Raw genomic sequence first — 17,301 nt, 5'->3', positions numbered from 1 at the left:
TTATAATATTCTTAGTTAGTATTTCTTCTTTCTTTCTTAGGTATAATTCTCTAAATCATCAGTGCCAACTGAAAAATAACCAGAGTCCCAATGAGTGCAATTATAGGGTTCATTTAATATGGAACATATTCACCCGGTATAATTCATGGGGATAAATTTCCAAACTAATAGTCAGTGAAAAATATAATAACTCATCTTATATCAACTCTAGTAATATTACTGGTCATATACTGATTTTTAAAGGAAATGAGAGGAAACATATAGGTTACCAAATAAATCAGAATGGCATTACATCAGGAATCTAGATTGAAGTGAAGTGTATATCACAGCCTGCTTTTCATTTGAATTACTTTAAGGCATGTCTTTCTGTCTTTCCCAAATGGTTTGGGGTCCCTGAGTGGCAGGGATTTATGATCTTACCCCACTAGCCTGACTAGGAAAAAAACTCACGTGTCATTTTAGCGGTTGAGTAGATGGATGGATAATTTCTTTACCTACCACACTCACCCTCCAAAATATAGAAACTCCAGGGTAACTCTGATATTTCTTTTGCTGTGCATCACACTGGAAGCTCACTTAGAAAATAAGCAGAAGCCCTGCAATGGCAACTGTTAGACAGATAGGTACTTACTCTTTTTATATCTCTTATTTTTAGAAGAATGTAAGGCTTAAGAAATTCTTGCTGGAGAAGAAGGAGATTACTTGAATTAGCTCTATGTGTATTAAATAAATTTAATTAATTAATTTAAAAAAAAAAAAAAGAAAGTCTTGTTGAACATAAAGAGTAAAGACTGATCACAACCTTCAGTTCCAGCCACTCTGCTAAAAATGCTATATTCAGTTCTGGGCATCAGTTGTATCTTTTAATTAAAAAAAAAATAAAAACAGCGCATTCGAGAAGATGCAATAAATTTCAACTCTTGGATTAGCCATTTGCTTGTGGTATTTCACCTCGTATTTGACTAGCAGGTGAAATTAAGTACATTTATTTTCAACAATATCCAATTAGTTCCAAGCATATACCCATAAAACTGTGAAGATATACTTTGTGAAAGGTTGCCTTAAATGCAGAGTCACAGAAGTCCACCTAAAAAAAGTGGATTGTACAAAGTAAGAAGAAATTCATTTTAGAACCAATTAATTAATGCCCTAGGAAATCATTTTCCCTTAATATTTTTTACTTGTGTGATTGGGAAGGTAGAAAGAAAACTAGAAAGCATTCAATGTTGTTATACCTAGAACTAGAAAGCTCATGAATATTGTTATATCAAAGATAATATTGAAGACTTCCCTGGTGGTGCAGTGGTTAAGAATCCGCCTGCCAATGCAGTGGACACAGGTTCGAGCCCTGGTCCGGGAAGATCCCACATGCCACGGAGCAACTAAGTCTGTGCGCCACAACTACTAAGCCTGTGCTCTAGAGCCCAAGAGCCAAAACTATTGAGCCCTCGTGACACAACTACTGAAGCCCACGCGCCTCGAGCCCGTGCTCCGCAACAAGAGAAGCCACTGCAAGGAGAAACCCGCACACTGCAACAAAGAGTAGCCCCCGCTCGCCACAACTAGAAAAAGCCCGCGTGCAGCAACGCAGACCCAATGCAGCCAAAAATAAATAAATAAAATAAATAAATTTAAAAAATAATAATACTGAAATGGTGATCTCATTGATTTTTTTGATAGGGCAAATTTTTAAGGTGTAGTGTATTGCTTGTGCAGAGTAACGAGGAAATATTAAAGAGAGCTGAGCTAGATGAATATGGGTCAGTAGTCAAAGAAAGAGTGAGACCCAAAGTCCTCTTAATGTCTCTGATATTTTTCTTTTTCAGAAAGAGATTGGGATTAATGAACACCATTCAAAGGCATATCAGGTATTTCACAGAATCATATCCACCCTGGGAGACTGGCTCAAGGGGTATTGGTCCTGGTTTAGCTGTGGAAACAGAGTTCTCAATCAAAATTGTAAATCTGAAGTTTCTCTTTTTCACTGTGATCTTCATTATATATAGGTTGCTTTTCCTGATTAAGGAGGGAGTAAAAGTAGGGAGGAATACTAATCTGTTTTGTTGAGATGTTGAAATTTTTCTCAAAAAGATGGAAGAAATTATCATTTTTTTTAGAAGGAAGACAAAACCGGAAGATGCCAGAAGGAAATCAAAATCAGTACCAAGGGAGGTGTGATATGGCAGTTAAGAGGTTCTTCCCATAAACAGTGACTCATGCCTTCTGGAGAAGACACTAGGCTCATGGCTGCAACTGAAAACCTGCACTTGCAGCCACCCATCAGAGGCCATGGGCACCAAGCTCCTGAGAGACACACAGGTAGGGATGACTGGTGATGCTGCTGAGGGCTGTAGAGATGAGACGGCTGTGTGTGTAACTGACAAGACCAATGGATGAGCGAGCAGGTTTCCTGGAGGGTGACAGATGTGCTTCTGCGATCTGTCAAGTGTGGCAATCTCTACCCACCACTTCTGATTCATGTTTGAACAAATGATACCACCAGAAGAGACACAGAACCATCTCTAAGTGTTATAAATTCTTGAGCAGGAAAGGGACGGGTGTAGACAGTTATCGTGTTAAATTTCTCCTTCCAAAATAAATTTAGGTTTTCACTAAAGTGGGGCAAAGACAATGAACACTTCATGACACTGACATGTGTAAATGGCTTAAGATCCTGTGATCTTAGAGAATTACAGGAATATTAAGATAGCCATATATTAGAAACAGACACTGGTAGACTGAGAAACTTTAAAAATAAATCAGTGAACAACCAATTGGTTCTTAATGTTTAAATAAGAGCATATCCACCTGACAAGTTACGAAGAACCATTTAAAAAGACAAAGAATATTTAGCCACAAGAGGAATGCACTGGAGATGATGGAAAAGCATGCATAAGAGAAAACACTGGTGTGAACAGATGCTACATTAAGATTGAGTGAAACAATGTATGGCGAACATCTGTCCCAGTTCCCAATACTAGGAGGGCATTCTACAAATTTTAAATTAGACAAATTTTAAATTGAATTTAAAGAAGTTATTAGAATGATGATTGTTCATTTGTTTTGCCTACGTTGTGTTTGGTTGGTTTTGGCTTGACAAAGAAAGCATCCCAGGGAATAAAGGGAGAATCTGTGTGCTCTGGGTTTTACAGATTAGAAGTGGAAAAGTGCCAGAGGAAACAAACTGCAAAATCAACTTTTGGGAAGGGGACGTGAGAAACACAGGGAGCAAATCACAACACAACTGGACCTCGGTAACATAAAGGAGAAAAGAATTTGGAGGGGGATAGCGGGATGTCAGAAACTCACGGGCAGAGGCAGTTAGAGAGCACCAGGCCCAGATAAAAGGAAAGAGAGAAGGGTCAGGGAGTGCTAGCGCCTGCGGCAACCAGGCGTCGGGGGTTAGTGGAGGAGCGCACTGCACGTGATCCCAGCAGCGCCACTGAGGACGGGGTCCATCGGAAGACAGCTTAAAAAAACTTGTAAGATGACTTCACTCACTTGATAGGTTTCAGTAGGTCAGAGCAATATCTGTCTCAAATACCAAGAGAAGATACGTTTTACTCAGGCAGTTGAAACAGGGAGAGCACTTACTATGGACACCACCCCACCCCTCCCCCAAATTCATACACTGAAATCTTAACCCACCATGGGACTGCGTTTGGAGACAGGGCCTTTCAGGAGGTAATTAAGGTTGAATGAGAGCATAAGGGTGGGGCCCTAATGGAAGAGGGCTGGTGGCCTTATAAGAAGAGGAAGAGACACACCAGAGAGCTCCCTTTCTGACTGATCACACACAGAGGAAAGGCCATGCGAGGACACAGTGAGAAGGTGGCCATCTACAAGCCAGGAAGCGAGGTGTCACCAGGTATCAACCCAGCTGGCACCTTCATCTTTCATTTCCAGCCTCTAGAACTTTGAGAAAATAAACTTCTGTTGTTTAAGCCACCTAGTCTGTGCCATTTTGTTATGACAACCCTAGCAGACTAATACAGCACCCAAAGGGAGCGTATCCCTGAACATGGGGAAGGAGAGTGGTTTCACAGAGGCAAGAAACAAAATTGCAGAGTGCCTTGGTCAGGCACTGTTGCAATCTTGCAGAAAGGAGCTGGGTTTTCTTTGTGATTTGAGCTGTTCCAGCCCCTTGGAACCTGTTCCTGGAACTATCGACTCAAAGAAGGAATTTAGACAGAATGCATAGGTCCTTGGGTATCAGTGAGCAAGGGTAGGGGGTTGTCGGTGGAACTCAGAGGAGAAAAATTTACACTTATATATACACTGGGTGATGTTTGATACTTTACTTCAACTCGTAAGGAAGAGCTTGTTGATAAAATACAAGTGACAGAATCCTTGGAAGAAAACAGGCATATTACCTTATAATTTATCACACCAGGGAGGGAACCCTGAAAACAGGCAAGTGTGGGTTCTAATACTCAGGGGAGGTGATCTTAAAGGCTCACGGAGAAGATGAGTGTATTCCATTTCAAAGAGCAATGCCTTTGGCATCACGAAAGTTGGGTTCAAGTCCGTCCCAGGTTACCCTTCCTTACTCAGTGGCTTTGGAAATACCTCCTACCTCCTAAAGTCCAGTTTCCTAGTTTGTAAAACAGTGATAATAATGTCTGCCCTCCAGGCCTGTGAGGTACACTCCACCACCTTAGAGTCCACAGAGCCCAGTGCAAAAGGAATATTTGTCAATATTAATGATAACATACGTCATGTGTGGAAAGCTATGAACTATAAAATAATAGCAATGAAAGTCCCAAATGTTTACCATGAGGAGGAATAAACATGAGAGGAATCTTTAAAAAATGATGACATTTTACAAGAAAATAATCTTTAAAAATGTGTGCAATTAAAAGAGGAATATACAAGTTCAGAACTCATTAATGTTTGTCAAAATTACTAAAGGCAATGAAAAACGTTTTGCATATATTTATAGACAAAAGAAGACCAAAGAAGCTGCAGGTACACTCTTTATAAAGTTAATGATGAAAAGAAAAAAAGAGAAAACTGATTTTATTTTTCTTCTACCCTCCATAAAGGAGAAAAATCTTCAAATGGGAAAATGTAAAATAAAGGAATTGAAGTGCAAGATAGCTGAAGGAGTTGAAAATTTCTTCTTGAAATGTGGCAAGAACTTTGTGGTCCAACTTTCCAAATTGAAGGTGATGACCTGGGAGGCCCTACAGAAATGAGGAGGCACACTGATGGCCTGCAAGAGGAAAAATGCTGTTCCAAGTTTATGCTTATGATGTATTTTTGGTTTGCCTGTCCATTGAACATCCTCAATCCAAAAATGACCTGATAGGGGCTTCCCTGGTGGCTCAGTGGCTAAGAATCCGCCTGCCAACATGGGGGACATGGGTTCGATCCCTGGTGCCGGAAGATCCCACATGCCGGGGAGCAACTAAGCCCATGCGCCACAACTACTGAGCCTGCGCTCTAGACCCCGAGAGACACAACTACTGAACCCGCGAGCCACGACTACTGAAGCCCATGCGCCTAGAGCCCATGCACCTAGAGCCCATGTGCTGCAACAAAGAGAAGCCACTGCGATGAGAAGCCCGTGCACTGCAACGAAGAGTAGACCCCACTAGCCACAACTAGAGAAAGCCCGCGCGCAGCAACGAAGACGCAACACAGCCAAAAATAAATAAATAAATTTATATTTAAAAAATGACCTGATATAGTGGCCTATCAAATGACATTTGCTGTAAATAAAAAAGGAAGCAGAGAGAGAAAGGGAGACATATTTTCTAAAAAATCAGATTTGATACTCTATGATCAGGAATAGGCGAAAGCTCAAGGTTCTACTGAATTTCTGTTAGAAGAATGAAGAGAGGTGAGGTAGTTTGATCAGGCAAGACTCCACAGAGGAAGGAGGTGAGGCTTGCTTTCAGTAGAAGTTTTCCAGGAGGATTTAGAGGGAGTGATTGAGGGCAATTAGGCAAAGGGAACAGCAGCTGTAAAGACCAGGTGACAGAGGCTAGAGGACACTTGCAGGGGGGCAGGATTGTGAGGGAGAGAAAGCAATTAAGACAGACAAAAGGGGAAAGATAAGCAAATTCAGAGGAGGAAGATATTTGTTTGCTACGCTAATAAGTTTGGACTTAAGATACACCTAACAATGAAATACAGCTGAGACAAGATTCGCTTTCATTTTGATAAAAACCTTAAACATTAATTAAAAACATCAATTCATTATGGCAGACACCTAAAAATATGATATATGTGTAGTATTTAAAAATACTGCATGAGTCACAGGAAGTAGTGAGGGAGGAAGGGGACAGCTGCCTCGCAGGTCTCTCAGCCAAATCAACCCTGGCAATCGCAGAGATGACAGATGCCACAGCCAGATCAGCCTCACATCCAGGAAAGTGATCACGGAAGGCTCAGTTTTGCTAACTCAGAAAAAGAGGGCGCTGCTGGCATCTTCTCTAGAGAATGTGTCAGTGATTAATGATACTACATACATTCTTCTCATACTAATCTGTTTCATGTTGCGATTTATATATATATATATATATATATATATATATATATATATATAATAGAGAGAGAGAAAGAGGGAGAGAGAGAGAAAGGGGGGGGAGAGAGAGAGAGAGACAAGGCAAGCACATATCAAGGCTTTTAAGAGATGAATATGATCATTTACAAGGCCACACCAGCAAACGACTCAGTTTTATGCATCAAGCATAGAAAATTATTGTGATCATGATTTTATTCTTAGTACCCAAAATTCTACATCATATTTTTGGTAGCCTCCTTTTTCTATTTCTGTAGTAGACATTTGACTATGAAATATTTTATCATATTCCATTTTGGGATTAGATCCTATAGGTTGCTATGAATTTAAGAAGCCAAAAGTTATCTTCAGTGTTTGCTCCTTGCTTTCTTACATGTATGCTAGTTCTTTTCCCGAATTTTCTCTCTTTTGTGTGTTTTAGGAAGGACTACACATCTTACGATACTTAAAGTTGTGTTATGACATTTTACAAGGCGCATGATGTTTTCTTAACAGTATTATAATACAGGCTCATGTTAAAGTACAACAGTTCAAATAAGCACAGAAATCATACTCACAATGGAACAAAAGAGCCTAATTGAGCAGCTTTATAACCTTGTACAGAATTCCCTCACCACCACTTTAGATAGAATTGCTTTTATTTTAGCAATGTTCTTTTAATTAAGTCCTAAACACCTAAAACATGGCAAATGTAAATATGTATTATAAATCCTTAATTATGAGGATTGCTAAGCATTCATGCAGCTTTCTGCCTTGGAGATAGTTTCTTTTTGTTCAAAATAAGCCAAAGTTGAGAAATAAAAGTGAATGGATGTGAAAAATGCAAAACTTTGTTTAGAACGCCCTTCTCCTGGTAGCAGTATCACTTCACCACATTGTCTTCAAGAGTTAAATTATGTTTCAATTTATCTAGTGGCTTTTAAGTCAAAACCTCTCCTGCCATTTTCTGCCTTTGTTGCCATATTCAGAAAGACTAGCACCCTGAGACTGACTAGAAGTTGAGTTAACTGGGGATCCTGAGGTCTTCATGGCCTTTGCCTAGAAAATAAAGCACTTTGGGATCAGAAAAGGGCAACACTGTCCCTCTGCTTGGGATGAGTTTAAACTGGATCCAGAAAGCCCTCTTGCTATTTTTAATCCCACATACTGTTTTAAAACTATACAGGAGACTATTCTGGTATAGTAGCAATAAAATAAAAATCTTATTATGTATCCCAACAATACTTAATTGAAAATGTGCCACCTAGGGGATTGTCTTCCATTTCTCTGCCGACATGGCCTGTTTCCCAGTCCCTATCCACAATATCTTCCAACATATGCATGCACGCTCACGCGCGCACACACACACACACACACACACACACTGACAATTTCCTCTCAGCAATTCATTTCGCTCACAGACCACTTTGCATTTAGTTCCCTTCTTCTGTTTGCTTATCTACTGATGAACATATCTTAAAAGACAAACACATGTCAATATCTTTGAAAACTAAAGACAAGTCTTGAAGATCTAAATACATACTCAATCTTTTAGAACAAAGCTGTTAGCCCAGAGAGAAACTGAACTTTCTCAAATTTTCTCAAAAATCTCTCTTTTGGGTCTGATACACAAAGGTAATTTGTTTACATTAACAGGAAAATGCGGGGTTCTCAGCTATGGGCCACAGGGTCAAAAGTCTGTTCATTGCCATCCAAGCATCTCCCAACTCCAAGGCTTGCAACAAATTCCTAGGAGAGTTTATCAATGCCCTTCAATGGACATTCAAAAAATATCTCTCGGGACTTCCCTGGTGGCGCAGTGGTCAAGACTCCACGCCAGTTCAGGGGGCCCAGGTTCGATCCCTGGCCAGGGAACTAGATCCCACATGCATGCCTCAAATAAGAGTTCATGTGCCACAACTAAGGAGCCCAAGTGCCACAACTAAGGAGCCTGCCTGCCACAACCAAGACCCGGCGTGAGCAAATAAATAAATAAATATTTTTTTTAAAAATCTCTCTGTAGGTTATAACTTCAGAGTAAGTCTGAATTAACACAATTACAGGTTGTAGTTTGTCTTAAAACTATACGATAAATGTAATTTAGGAAAGCAGTTGAATTTATATATTCACATGCTGTTTCTAAACTAATATCGACCTGTGACCTCACTTGTAAGTATCATATTTTTCAGTGAGGGAAAAAAAATGGTTACAGAAACAAATATGTTTTTTATAATTTAGAAACACATAACATCTTATTCTAGAGCACTGCCAAGTAAAAAGAAGTACTCAGTAAAAAAAGTAATTAGAGCTGTAGGACAACTGATACATATCACACCCTTTTTTTCCTTTGTGATTTAAAAACCTTAGAGGTAAATTTCTTCACTGTTCTATTAAATACTTATAGCATAAAAAAATTTTATAGTTACTAATTTTATACTACTTAAAATGTCAAATGTTTTTAGGCTGCACTCACTTTTCCAATTATTACATTGGAATGACTCATTAACTGTAACATAAACGGGCTCATTTTTACCTCCTGTTATGCTATTTCTCTGGTTTTATGACCAGAGTACCACTTTTCCGTGAACCATGACGAAAATGCACTGGGAGAAAAAAAAAATGAAGCACATACTCTTCCTCTTCCAAATACCAACTCACCTCAGAAGAACTGAAGTAATAATGACAATTTGTAATGTATTTTGCATGTACATTCTTTACCAGTAAGTAATACCGTAGTTTCAGGTACCATGTATGTGAATACCTTGGCAAAAGACATGCTTGCAAAAAGTTTATCCTCTGAAAGTCAATTGGGAAACAAAAATATCTTTACTTGTGCTAGTAGCATATCAGATATGGTGTTTACCAACACAGAGTCACCAAGACCCTGGAGTGATCAGCACCGTGGAAGGTCTAAATTCATAGATTATAAACAAGGAATGATAGTTCTAGAAGTCAAATAAATAAACATATGTATACATACATGCCTAACTGAAGCACACAGCCAGACAACAACAGTCTTAGAACTCCTTGAAAAAATTCAAATGCTGGAATCTCAGACATCAAAGTTTCTCCCAAAAAGTAACTAAGAAGATAATCCAATGGTCAATGACATCTCGGTTATTTAGAAATGCATTTATTGTAACTTAGTCTTATGGGTAAACTATCCATTATTTCTCAAGAAATTTTAAACTTAAAAAAAAAAACTCAAAGACTTCAAATTACAATATTAATAATGTGGGTGAATTATTCATTTAAGTATATTCAGTTAATTGAGGCTTTTTGATGAGTTCATTCTTCCTTTAAGGACTTCCAGTGATAAACACAAGTTCTTCTAAAGCTCCATAATTTTTGGTCTGCATTTAGTTTAGGGCATTTATTTCTCTTTCTGAGATTTTCCTTTTTATAGGGACCCAAATCAAACTGACCTTAGCATGTGATGCTACAATTCAAGACATGTTTTTAAAGGTCTGTTTGTTAAAGAGTGTTTCTAAAAGTTCCCACCTGAAATACCCATTAAAACAACAATCCATATATTCTATGAGAATTCACCCACCACCACCAAGAACACAGCTCCGTTCACCTCATGATCATGGTTCATCCGTGAAACATCCCCTATTTTAAGCACATATTCTGTGATGGGTCCGTCCTTCCTTACCATACAGTTAACTTGAAAAACTGCAATAATTCTAAATAAATACTAAACAAGTTACTGAGGCCAAGATTTCTGAATCGATAAAAATGAAAACATAATTAAGCTAAGCAATAATGGAAACAGCAGGCCACTTAAAAAAAATCAAACTCTGCATTATTTAATATTTCACCAGAAACAGTCACCTACAAATCTGAATACACATATCTGGGATTTATGTAACAATGCTGGATAAATTCTTATTATTCTTCCTACTGTTTTCAGGGGCTGGGTCATTCTGTAAACTTTCAGTCACAACAGAGGAAAGGAAAAGATTTTTTTAAAAGGACAGAGAAGGACTTCATAAATAACCTGAGTAATCAGTGATATGATTCGTAAGTTGACAACATTAAGGCCCCAATACGATTTATCTGTGGTAAAGGAGATTCAGATTCTAAATACAGTATCAAATTGTGAAAAAGCGGTGTTTGCAAAGCAAGACTGGTATTCTATTGTAAAAAAGTTCAGAACCATGTAATGCGAGTGTCACTATCCTTTATCATCTATTTACCACAGAGAGTCATGAATCCCATCATCATTCTCGTCCACACCCAGAATAAGTCACATTAAGTAAGCTATATGAGACGGTCCTAGGCTGTCTTTGATCTGGAAATTGGTCTTTTGATAAGACAGAAATCTTCATTAGTTCTGCACCATTGTAAACAGTATTATGAAAAATAAATCATTTTAACATATGGCCATTCATTTGCGGGAAAAAATGCTACAGTGAAATTTCAAGGAAAAGAATTTTTAAAATATTATACCGTATCATATTTTTTAACTTAAACTTTAAAAAAAAACACTGTAGTAAACAGTGTAATGTAAATAAAATGAGGCCACTCATCAGTTCTTGGAAATGAAAATTAAATACAATTCCAAATGGACAAGGCATTTACATAAAAATTAATTATCTTGGCATGAGTAGGTAAAAGGCACCTGCTTAATTATTATGAATTCTCAGTGGGCAGTGCTTAAATGAAAATCTATTTTTCAATTTATTCTAGAAAGTTTGCCAATTTCAGAATTTTTAGGAAGCTGCTACTGTAAAAGTCATAGGGACAAGGACATTCTTCCAGTAAGATGATTTACTTCATACAATCAGTGATTTCAAATGCATGTTCCTTATTAGTATGGAGTCGAATAATTTACACTAATGAAAGTATAAAATAACAACAGAATTTTCATTCAAAATATCTAAGCTGCAATTACTTATACACTTTATTGAACTTCTTATACTAAGGGGATTACTTGAGATTGAAAGTGTCTCTTTAGCAGCCAAAACTGCTGAAACTTTGCAAATAGTTATAAATAATTCATACCCATGGAAATAACAAGATTTCTGAAGAATAATGTCTTTAAGAAGACACATATGAAGAAGATGCTAATGAAGGCTTCTTCTGTTATAGCTCCTGGCAATTGTAGCATTACCTTCAGCACTTCAATTCTTCAGGAATGTATTTGCGTACTAAATAAAGACTAAATTTTATCATAGCAGTATATAATTTATCCACTATCCAGGTCACATCATTATATTATATTGTGTCTTATTTAAGTCAAGGGTCAATGAACTTTTTCTATGAAGAGCTAGAGAGTAAAGAATGTTATTTAGGTCCTTGTATAACGAGAGGGAAATCAATTTTAAGATAATTTTATTGATAAAATTAAAAATATAATAATAATTGAGTATAAGTTTTTGCCATACAGGTCTACTAATGAGAAGAATGAACAATTAAGATTTGAATTTCATATAATTGTTTTATGCCACAGAGAATTCTTCATTTAATTTTTTTCAAACATTTCAAAATGCAGTAAATCAACTATACACCAATAAAAATTAATTTTAAAAAATTTGAAAAAAATGTAAAAACCATTCTTAGCTCACAGGCTACTACACAAAACAGGCAGTGGGCTAGATCTGACCCATGGGCCATATTTTACCAACCTCTGAATTAAATATTACATTATCTTACAAGTGACATTATATAATTCTTTTAATTTGTTTTCACTGAAAAGGTAAATTAATTCAATCTTGATACAGAGATTGGCTTCCATAAAGGAATTGTTTACGTATGATACAAATTCTGACATTAATTTTAGAAGACATAAAAATGTTTTTTACTTAGGTTAAGCACTAGGTATCACGTGGAAGTCATGTGTTCGATTCCTTGTTGGCTATGAGCTGTGTTATCTCCATAGCTGGAGGCTGCCCTTATCAGAAATGATTTGGGATGTATACTACCAGGAAAGGAGAGAATGCATCAGATTGATGAAAACAAATCAGTATTGCTGTTAGAAAAGTGAGTCAAAGTTCAGGCTCACCTTTATATCCAGAGGTCAGCTACTTATGTATTGCAACTCATAATTGTATTTTATCAGTACTTTACTGTTTATACTAGTAATTTTTTGCTATGGAAAAGAATTTGGGTGGGAAGGAGGAGGAAAAGAAGAAAGTTTCTAGAAAGAGGTACAAGGCTGAATTTGAACAATTTGAGAATCTGTCCAGTAGCATTTAGGTGGCATCCCAGAGCCCACAAGAACAATCATCTACTCAAGTCATTACCTTCATCTTTTGTTAATTTTAACATATTCTTTAGTGCTTCTTTCAGGGTAGATATCATACAGCCTTTATTCCAATTATGGAAAAGAAAGCACACAGTGAGAAATTAACTTCTAATTGTGTCATTCATAAGCTACTTGTTAAGCATTAAATATTCTCAGAATACCTGAAGCCAGAGAGCTTCCATCACATGATCTGCAAGAGTAAAAATAAAAGCAAAACTCTTAGCTGCCTTACGACTTACACCTTTTCTTCTTTTACAGTGTCCACCCCTCCCCCAACAACGTCTTAATGCTCAGAAGGAAACTGTGGGTTCATAAGAGCAATTTAAAAATAAAGGGACTTCCCTGGTGGCACAGTGGTTAAGACTCCACGCTCCCAAGGCAGGGAGCCCAGATTCGAGCCCTGGTCAGGGAACTAGATGCCACATGCCTGCCGCAGCTAAGAGTTCACATGCCACAACTAAGGAGCCGGTGAGCCAACACTAAGGAGCCCACCAGCCGCAGCTAAGCCCCAGTGCAACCAAAATAAATAAATAAATGAAAACAAATATTTTTTAAAAAATAATTTAACAAAATAAAGAGATGACTCCCTTTTCAGTGCATGTATCTTACTAGCAAGTGAAGAAACCAACAACAGCCTGTGCAGCTTATCAAAGAGCAGCCCTACTAGGAGGATCTGTCTCTAAACTTTCACAGAAGGAACCCTTCAATATAATAACACCTTGACCAGAACAAGGAGGAAAGACCTGGGGCTGGTTCAATGCTTTTGAAATGTCAGGTAGGGTGCTAATAGCCAAAGAATGTGGTCCATTCAACGTTTTCCATCTTTAGTCAGAAGAGGAGTCAGCAGTCACCGAAGATGTATAAGCACATGCATCTAGTGGTTTATGCATCTTTATATAAATATATACATATGTTCACACACACACACACATAGATACACATGAACATGTATGTGTGTGTGTGTTTGCACAGAAACCTTCTAATGTAAGTTACCCTGTTGATTAATTAGATCAACTAACATTCAAATTAAAGTGTACCTAATCCCTGAGCTGTCCCTGGTGTACAGAGTCCTGTCCCATGAAAGCTTTCATACTGGCGGCCTTGGGCAGTCTTGGGCCGACTCAGTGGATAGCAGATTTGCTCCTGGTGAATCAGCTGTAAATAGATAGAGGGAAAATGTCTTTGTATTCACCCGAGAGACTGACCTTTAATTTCCTTTATTTTTATTCAGTTCTCCCTGACTTTAATATTGGTGTTCAAGATTGATTCATGTTTTAATATAAAGTCTTGTCCAAAAGAATTACTGGAGCTATTATAATACTTTAAAAACACTTATGTTGGTTGATGGTCACTTGTCACTACGCTGAATTACAACCTTGCTGGTAAACATATAGACTTGTTCCTCCAAAAAAGATACAACACATGGAGTACCATGACTTGGTAATAAGTACCTTGCTTTCTTTCCCCCCCCCCCCACAAAATACTAATGAAATAAAACTTGGGAAATGAATTTTTTCTTTTATATCTACTGCTGCAAATCATACTGTCAATGTGATAGTAACAAGAAATTACTAAATGCACCTTTAATTATCTGAAGTCATTTAACTGCATTTATGACACTTTAAGAACAGTCAACTCTTAAAACATATGGTAACCAAGAATTCCAACTTTAATACTTAAATGTTCCTAATAATTTAAAATGCTATAGGTTCTTTAATCAAATGTTTAAAAGAGCATTAAACTACTTCCTGAAGAATAAACCAAGGCTGAAAGAATACAGAATCAGGATTGAAATTTTAAGTGTCAGGAGAGGCCCAGCCAGAGCTCAGCACCCATGAATATTCTGCTCTCCTCAGATCTTCTCAGCAGCTCAACTTTCCTTTGAAGAAGATATATTACAAAGAAGCTATTGAATGTCGATCTGCCTTTTACTGGACTTCAAGAAAATAAACAAATGTAAACAACTAATAGCCCAGTCAGTCACATTAATCAATGATAAACTCAAACAGTCAGCGTATTGGAAAGACAAGACTGCCTCTAGGCCAGACTTAAGCTCTGCTTTTCTTAAGGGAAGGATGCTTCAAATGATGTGCTTTACATTGTAAGAGTGACCTCTAGCGCTTCCTTTTTTGTTGAACTTCGGTAGTTGGACGATGAATTACTTATGCGTTTTCTACAAAACTTTCTCTGTGTGTGTGTGGGGGGGGGGGGGTCTGTGTTGTTACTGTTTGTTTGTTGTAGTGTTGGTCAAATGCTACTATTACAGCATTCCAAGATCTTGATTAGGTGAAAATATGCACATTTTATTGACTCATGGGATTCTTACACCCCCAAATTAAAACAGAAGCTAAAACACAGTGCAGCATCCGAGTGAAGTTCTCTTCTTTCAGAGTGATAGATATACCACACCATTAAGTGAGCTAATACTGAATGGAAGCACGGAATCACAGTGGCCATTCAATGTAAATGAGCATTTGGCTTGGGCCAGTAAGGTCATTTATAATGTTCTTCCCACATCAGAGTGCTTTAGTGCACTTAAGCGATGTGCCATAGCAAATGCCTGGTTACTGGCTTATTTGTGTCCCCCAAACCTAAACCTGCTTGAACAGTAGTGACATAAATTCCTGATCAGGCCTCATAGCCCTTTCTTGAAAAGCAGATGAGCTTTTCCTTTAAAGTCCAAGAAAGAGAGAAAAAGTTGTATTTGCCGAGCTTGTTGATCATTCATCAGGGAGGGGGAAATTCTCCCGTTTAGAGATTTTAGGCCAAATGTAACTTTTAAAACTTTTCCTTATCTCTAATAAAAAGTGGATGAAGGGGCCTCTGTCAAATTATTTTGGATGACACTTAAATTAGAAATAAGGTCTTAATAAATCTTCCCTGGGACCATTAACTCAGAATCAGAATATTCAATCACAAATTTATAAAGTTAAAAATTCAAGAATAATACTTTTTAAAAAAGCACCTGAATGTATTTCTTTAAGCAAGATGTAGGAATCAAGCCCCCTCTTTCAGTAGTCTTCAAGTCTCATTCCGGTGGCCGTGAGGGCACAATGCCTAATATTGAGGTTCACCTCTACCAATTCTGCCCCTGAATTCTGCAGTACATTTCAGTTATTATCCTGGCATCATTTTAAAGATGCAGCCAGCTATCAGTCTGCCAAATTGCAAACTTCAGAAATCTAAGCTAATGTAGCATAATGTAAAGTCTGCCAGTTGTTTTCCTGTTAGACATAATTCCAATAAAATTCAGTAAACCTAAAAAAGGGAAGAAACGAAGACATTCACAGGCTATTCCGTGATTAAGATGACGATTTAATGTTTTACTAGAACTTGAGTGTTCTCAATGAATACAGAAAGACAAGAGGACAAGATTCTGCTCATAGACAAAAAGAGAAATGATACTTTGCATATTCTGACCAGACCAAGAGGAAAGACATGTGTAAACCCAGTCGTATTTGCAAGATTTTAAGTGATGCTTCATTTATAGCAATATGCTTTGCAGCAATTCCAGCTGCAAATAATAATCATAAACAACAACAGAATTAAAGTTTTGCAGACAGGCCCCCTTCAAGTTTTAAATCATTTGCTGTATACTTACGGGAATTCCCAGCTAAAACCCTGTTCCAGTTTGGAGTAGATAACAGAAGTAGCGTCTTGAGAACAGCTCCGGTGACAGACCCCATGTTCACATTTATTGGACTCTCCCAAAAGATCTTGAGTGGCTCTCCGAGAGCTCCAGTCCTGCTCTCAGTCTCTCTCCCAGCTCTGTCTGGATTTTCAGCACCTCTGGGTCTCTTGGTCTCTCTTCCTCCTCCTCTTCCTTCCCTCTCTCTCTCTCTCACACACACAAACACACACACCACAGCCCTGACTGCTCACTGAAAAGCGCTCAGCATCTTTCCGAACGAGCATCCACACTGCCGAGGCCACGCCCACTCCTCGCAGCCGTGGTCCCAGAAATTGGCAGCAGCAGCGTCCCTCCTCCAAATTCACAGCAGCGCTCAGAGCTCCGCCGTGTGCTGCGCTGCTGATGAAAGCTGCACTTGGAGGCGAGGCCTGCCGCTCCTGGGCCTCCTCGGGGCTCCCTCCCCTCTCCTCTATTCTTCAATAATCCTTAACCCTTTTCTCCCCTCTGGAGACGTCCGTTGTGGGAGGGGCGAGGCGGTGGAGCCTCCTGATTTTCTGGAGGTCTTGCCTTCAGCAGAGCCAGTCAACATACTGAGCTAATTCCTGATTATCCGGGAGTGCATCCAGGTAAAATTGTGTTTTGTTTCAAAACAAAAGCATAAAATGAGACAGAAATAACTAAGCAGCATTGGTAAATTGTAGCTAAAACTGTCCTTGGGGAAAATACTTGCTGTTGTTTTTCTCTGTTTATATAAAATTATCCTCTTCAGCTATGGTGCCAGGATTTTATTATGGAAATGCCTCACAAGGAAACAGACATTCCTGTTTGGCAGATATTTAAAATCATCTAGTAATAGTCTGCAAGAAATTAACATTTCTTATTTTAGTGCATCAGGAGTACAAATCCACAAAC

The 17,301-nt window shown here is 38.2% G+C and overlaps 1 protein-coding gene across 2 annotated transcripts in view; it reads right to left on the bottom strand.

Annotated features, from left to right (window-relative positions):
* CNTNAP4 (contactin associated protein family member 4) overlaps positions 1-16,677 on the bottom strand; it is a 256,737-nt gene extending 240,060 nt beyond the window's left edge. The window contains exon 1 of one of the 2 annotated variants that reach the window (XM_082438971.1): positions 16,360-16,677. In XM_082438971.1, coding sequence (XP_082295097.1) covers positions 16,360-16,444 — 85 coding nt within the window. In that variant the 5' untranslated portion in view covers positions 16,445-16,677. The remainder of the gene's footprint in view (positions 1-16,359) is intronic. The other variant, XM_082438970.1, reaches the window with a different exon arrangement.
* Between the last annotated feature and the right edge of the window lie 624 nt (positions 16,678-17,301).

Source organism: Balaenoptera physalus, assembly GCF_965194825.1.
Source record: "Balaenoptera physalus genome assembly, chromosome: 19".
Taxonomy (NCBI): domain Eukaryota; kingdom Metazoa; phylum Chordata; class Mammalia; order Artiodactyla; family Balaenopteridae; genus Balaenoptera; species Balaenoptera physalus.
Note: the sequence above shows the minus strand (reverse complement) of the source record. Positions and strands in the feature narration are given on the sequence as shown.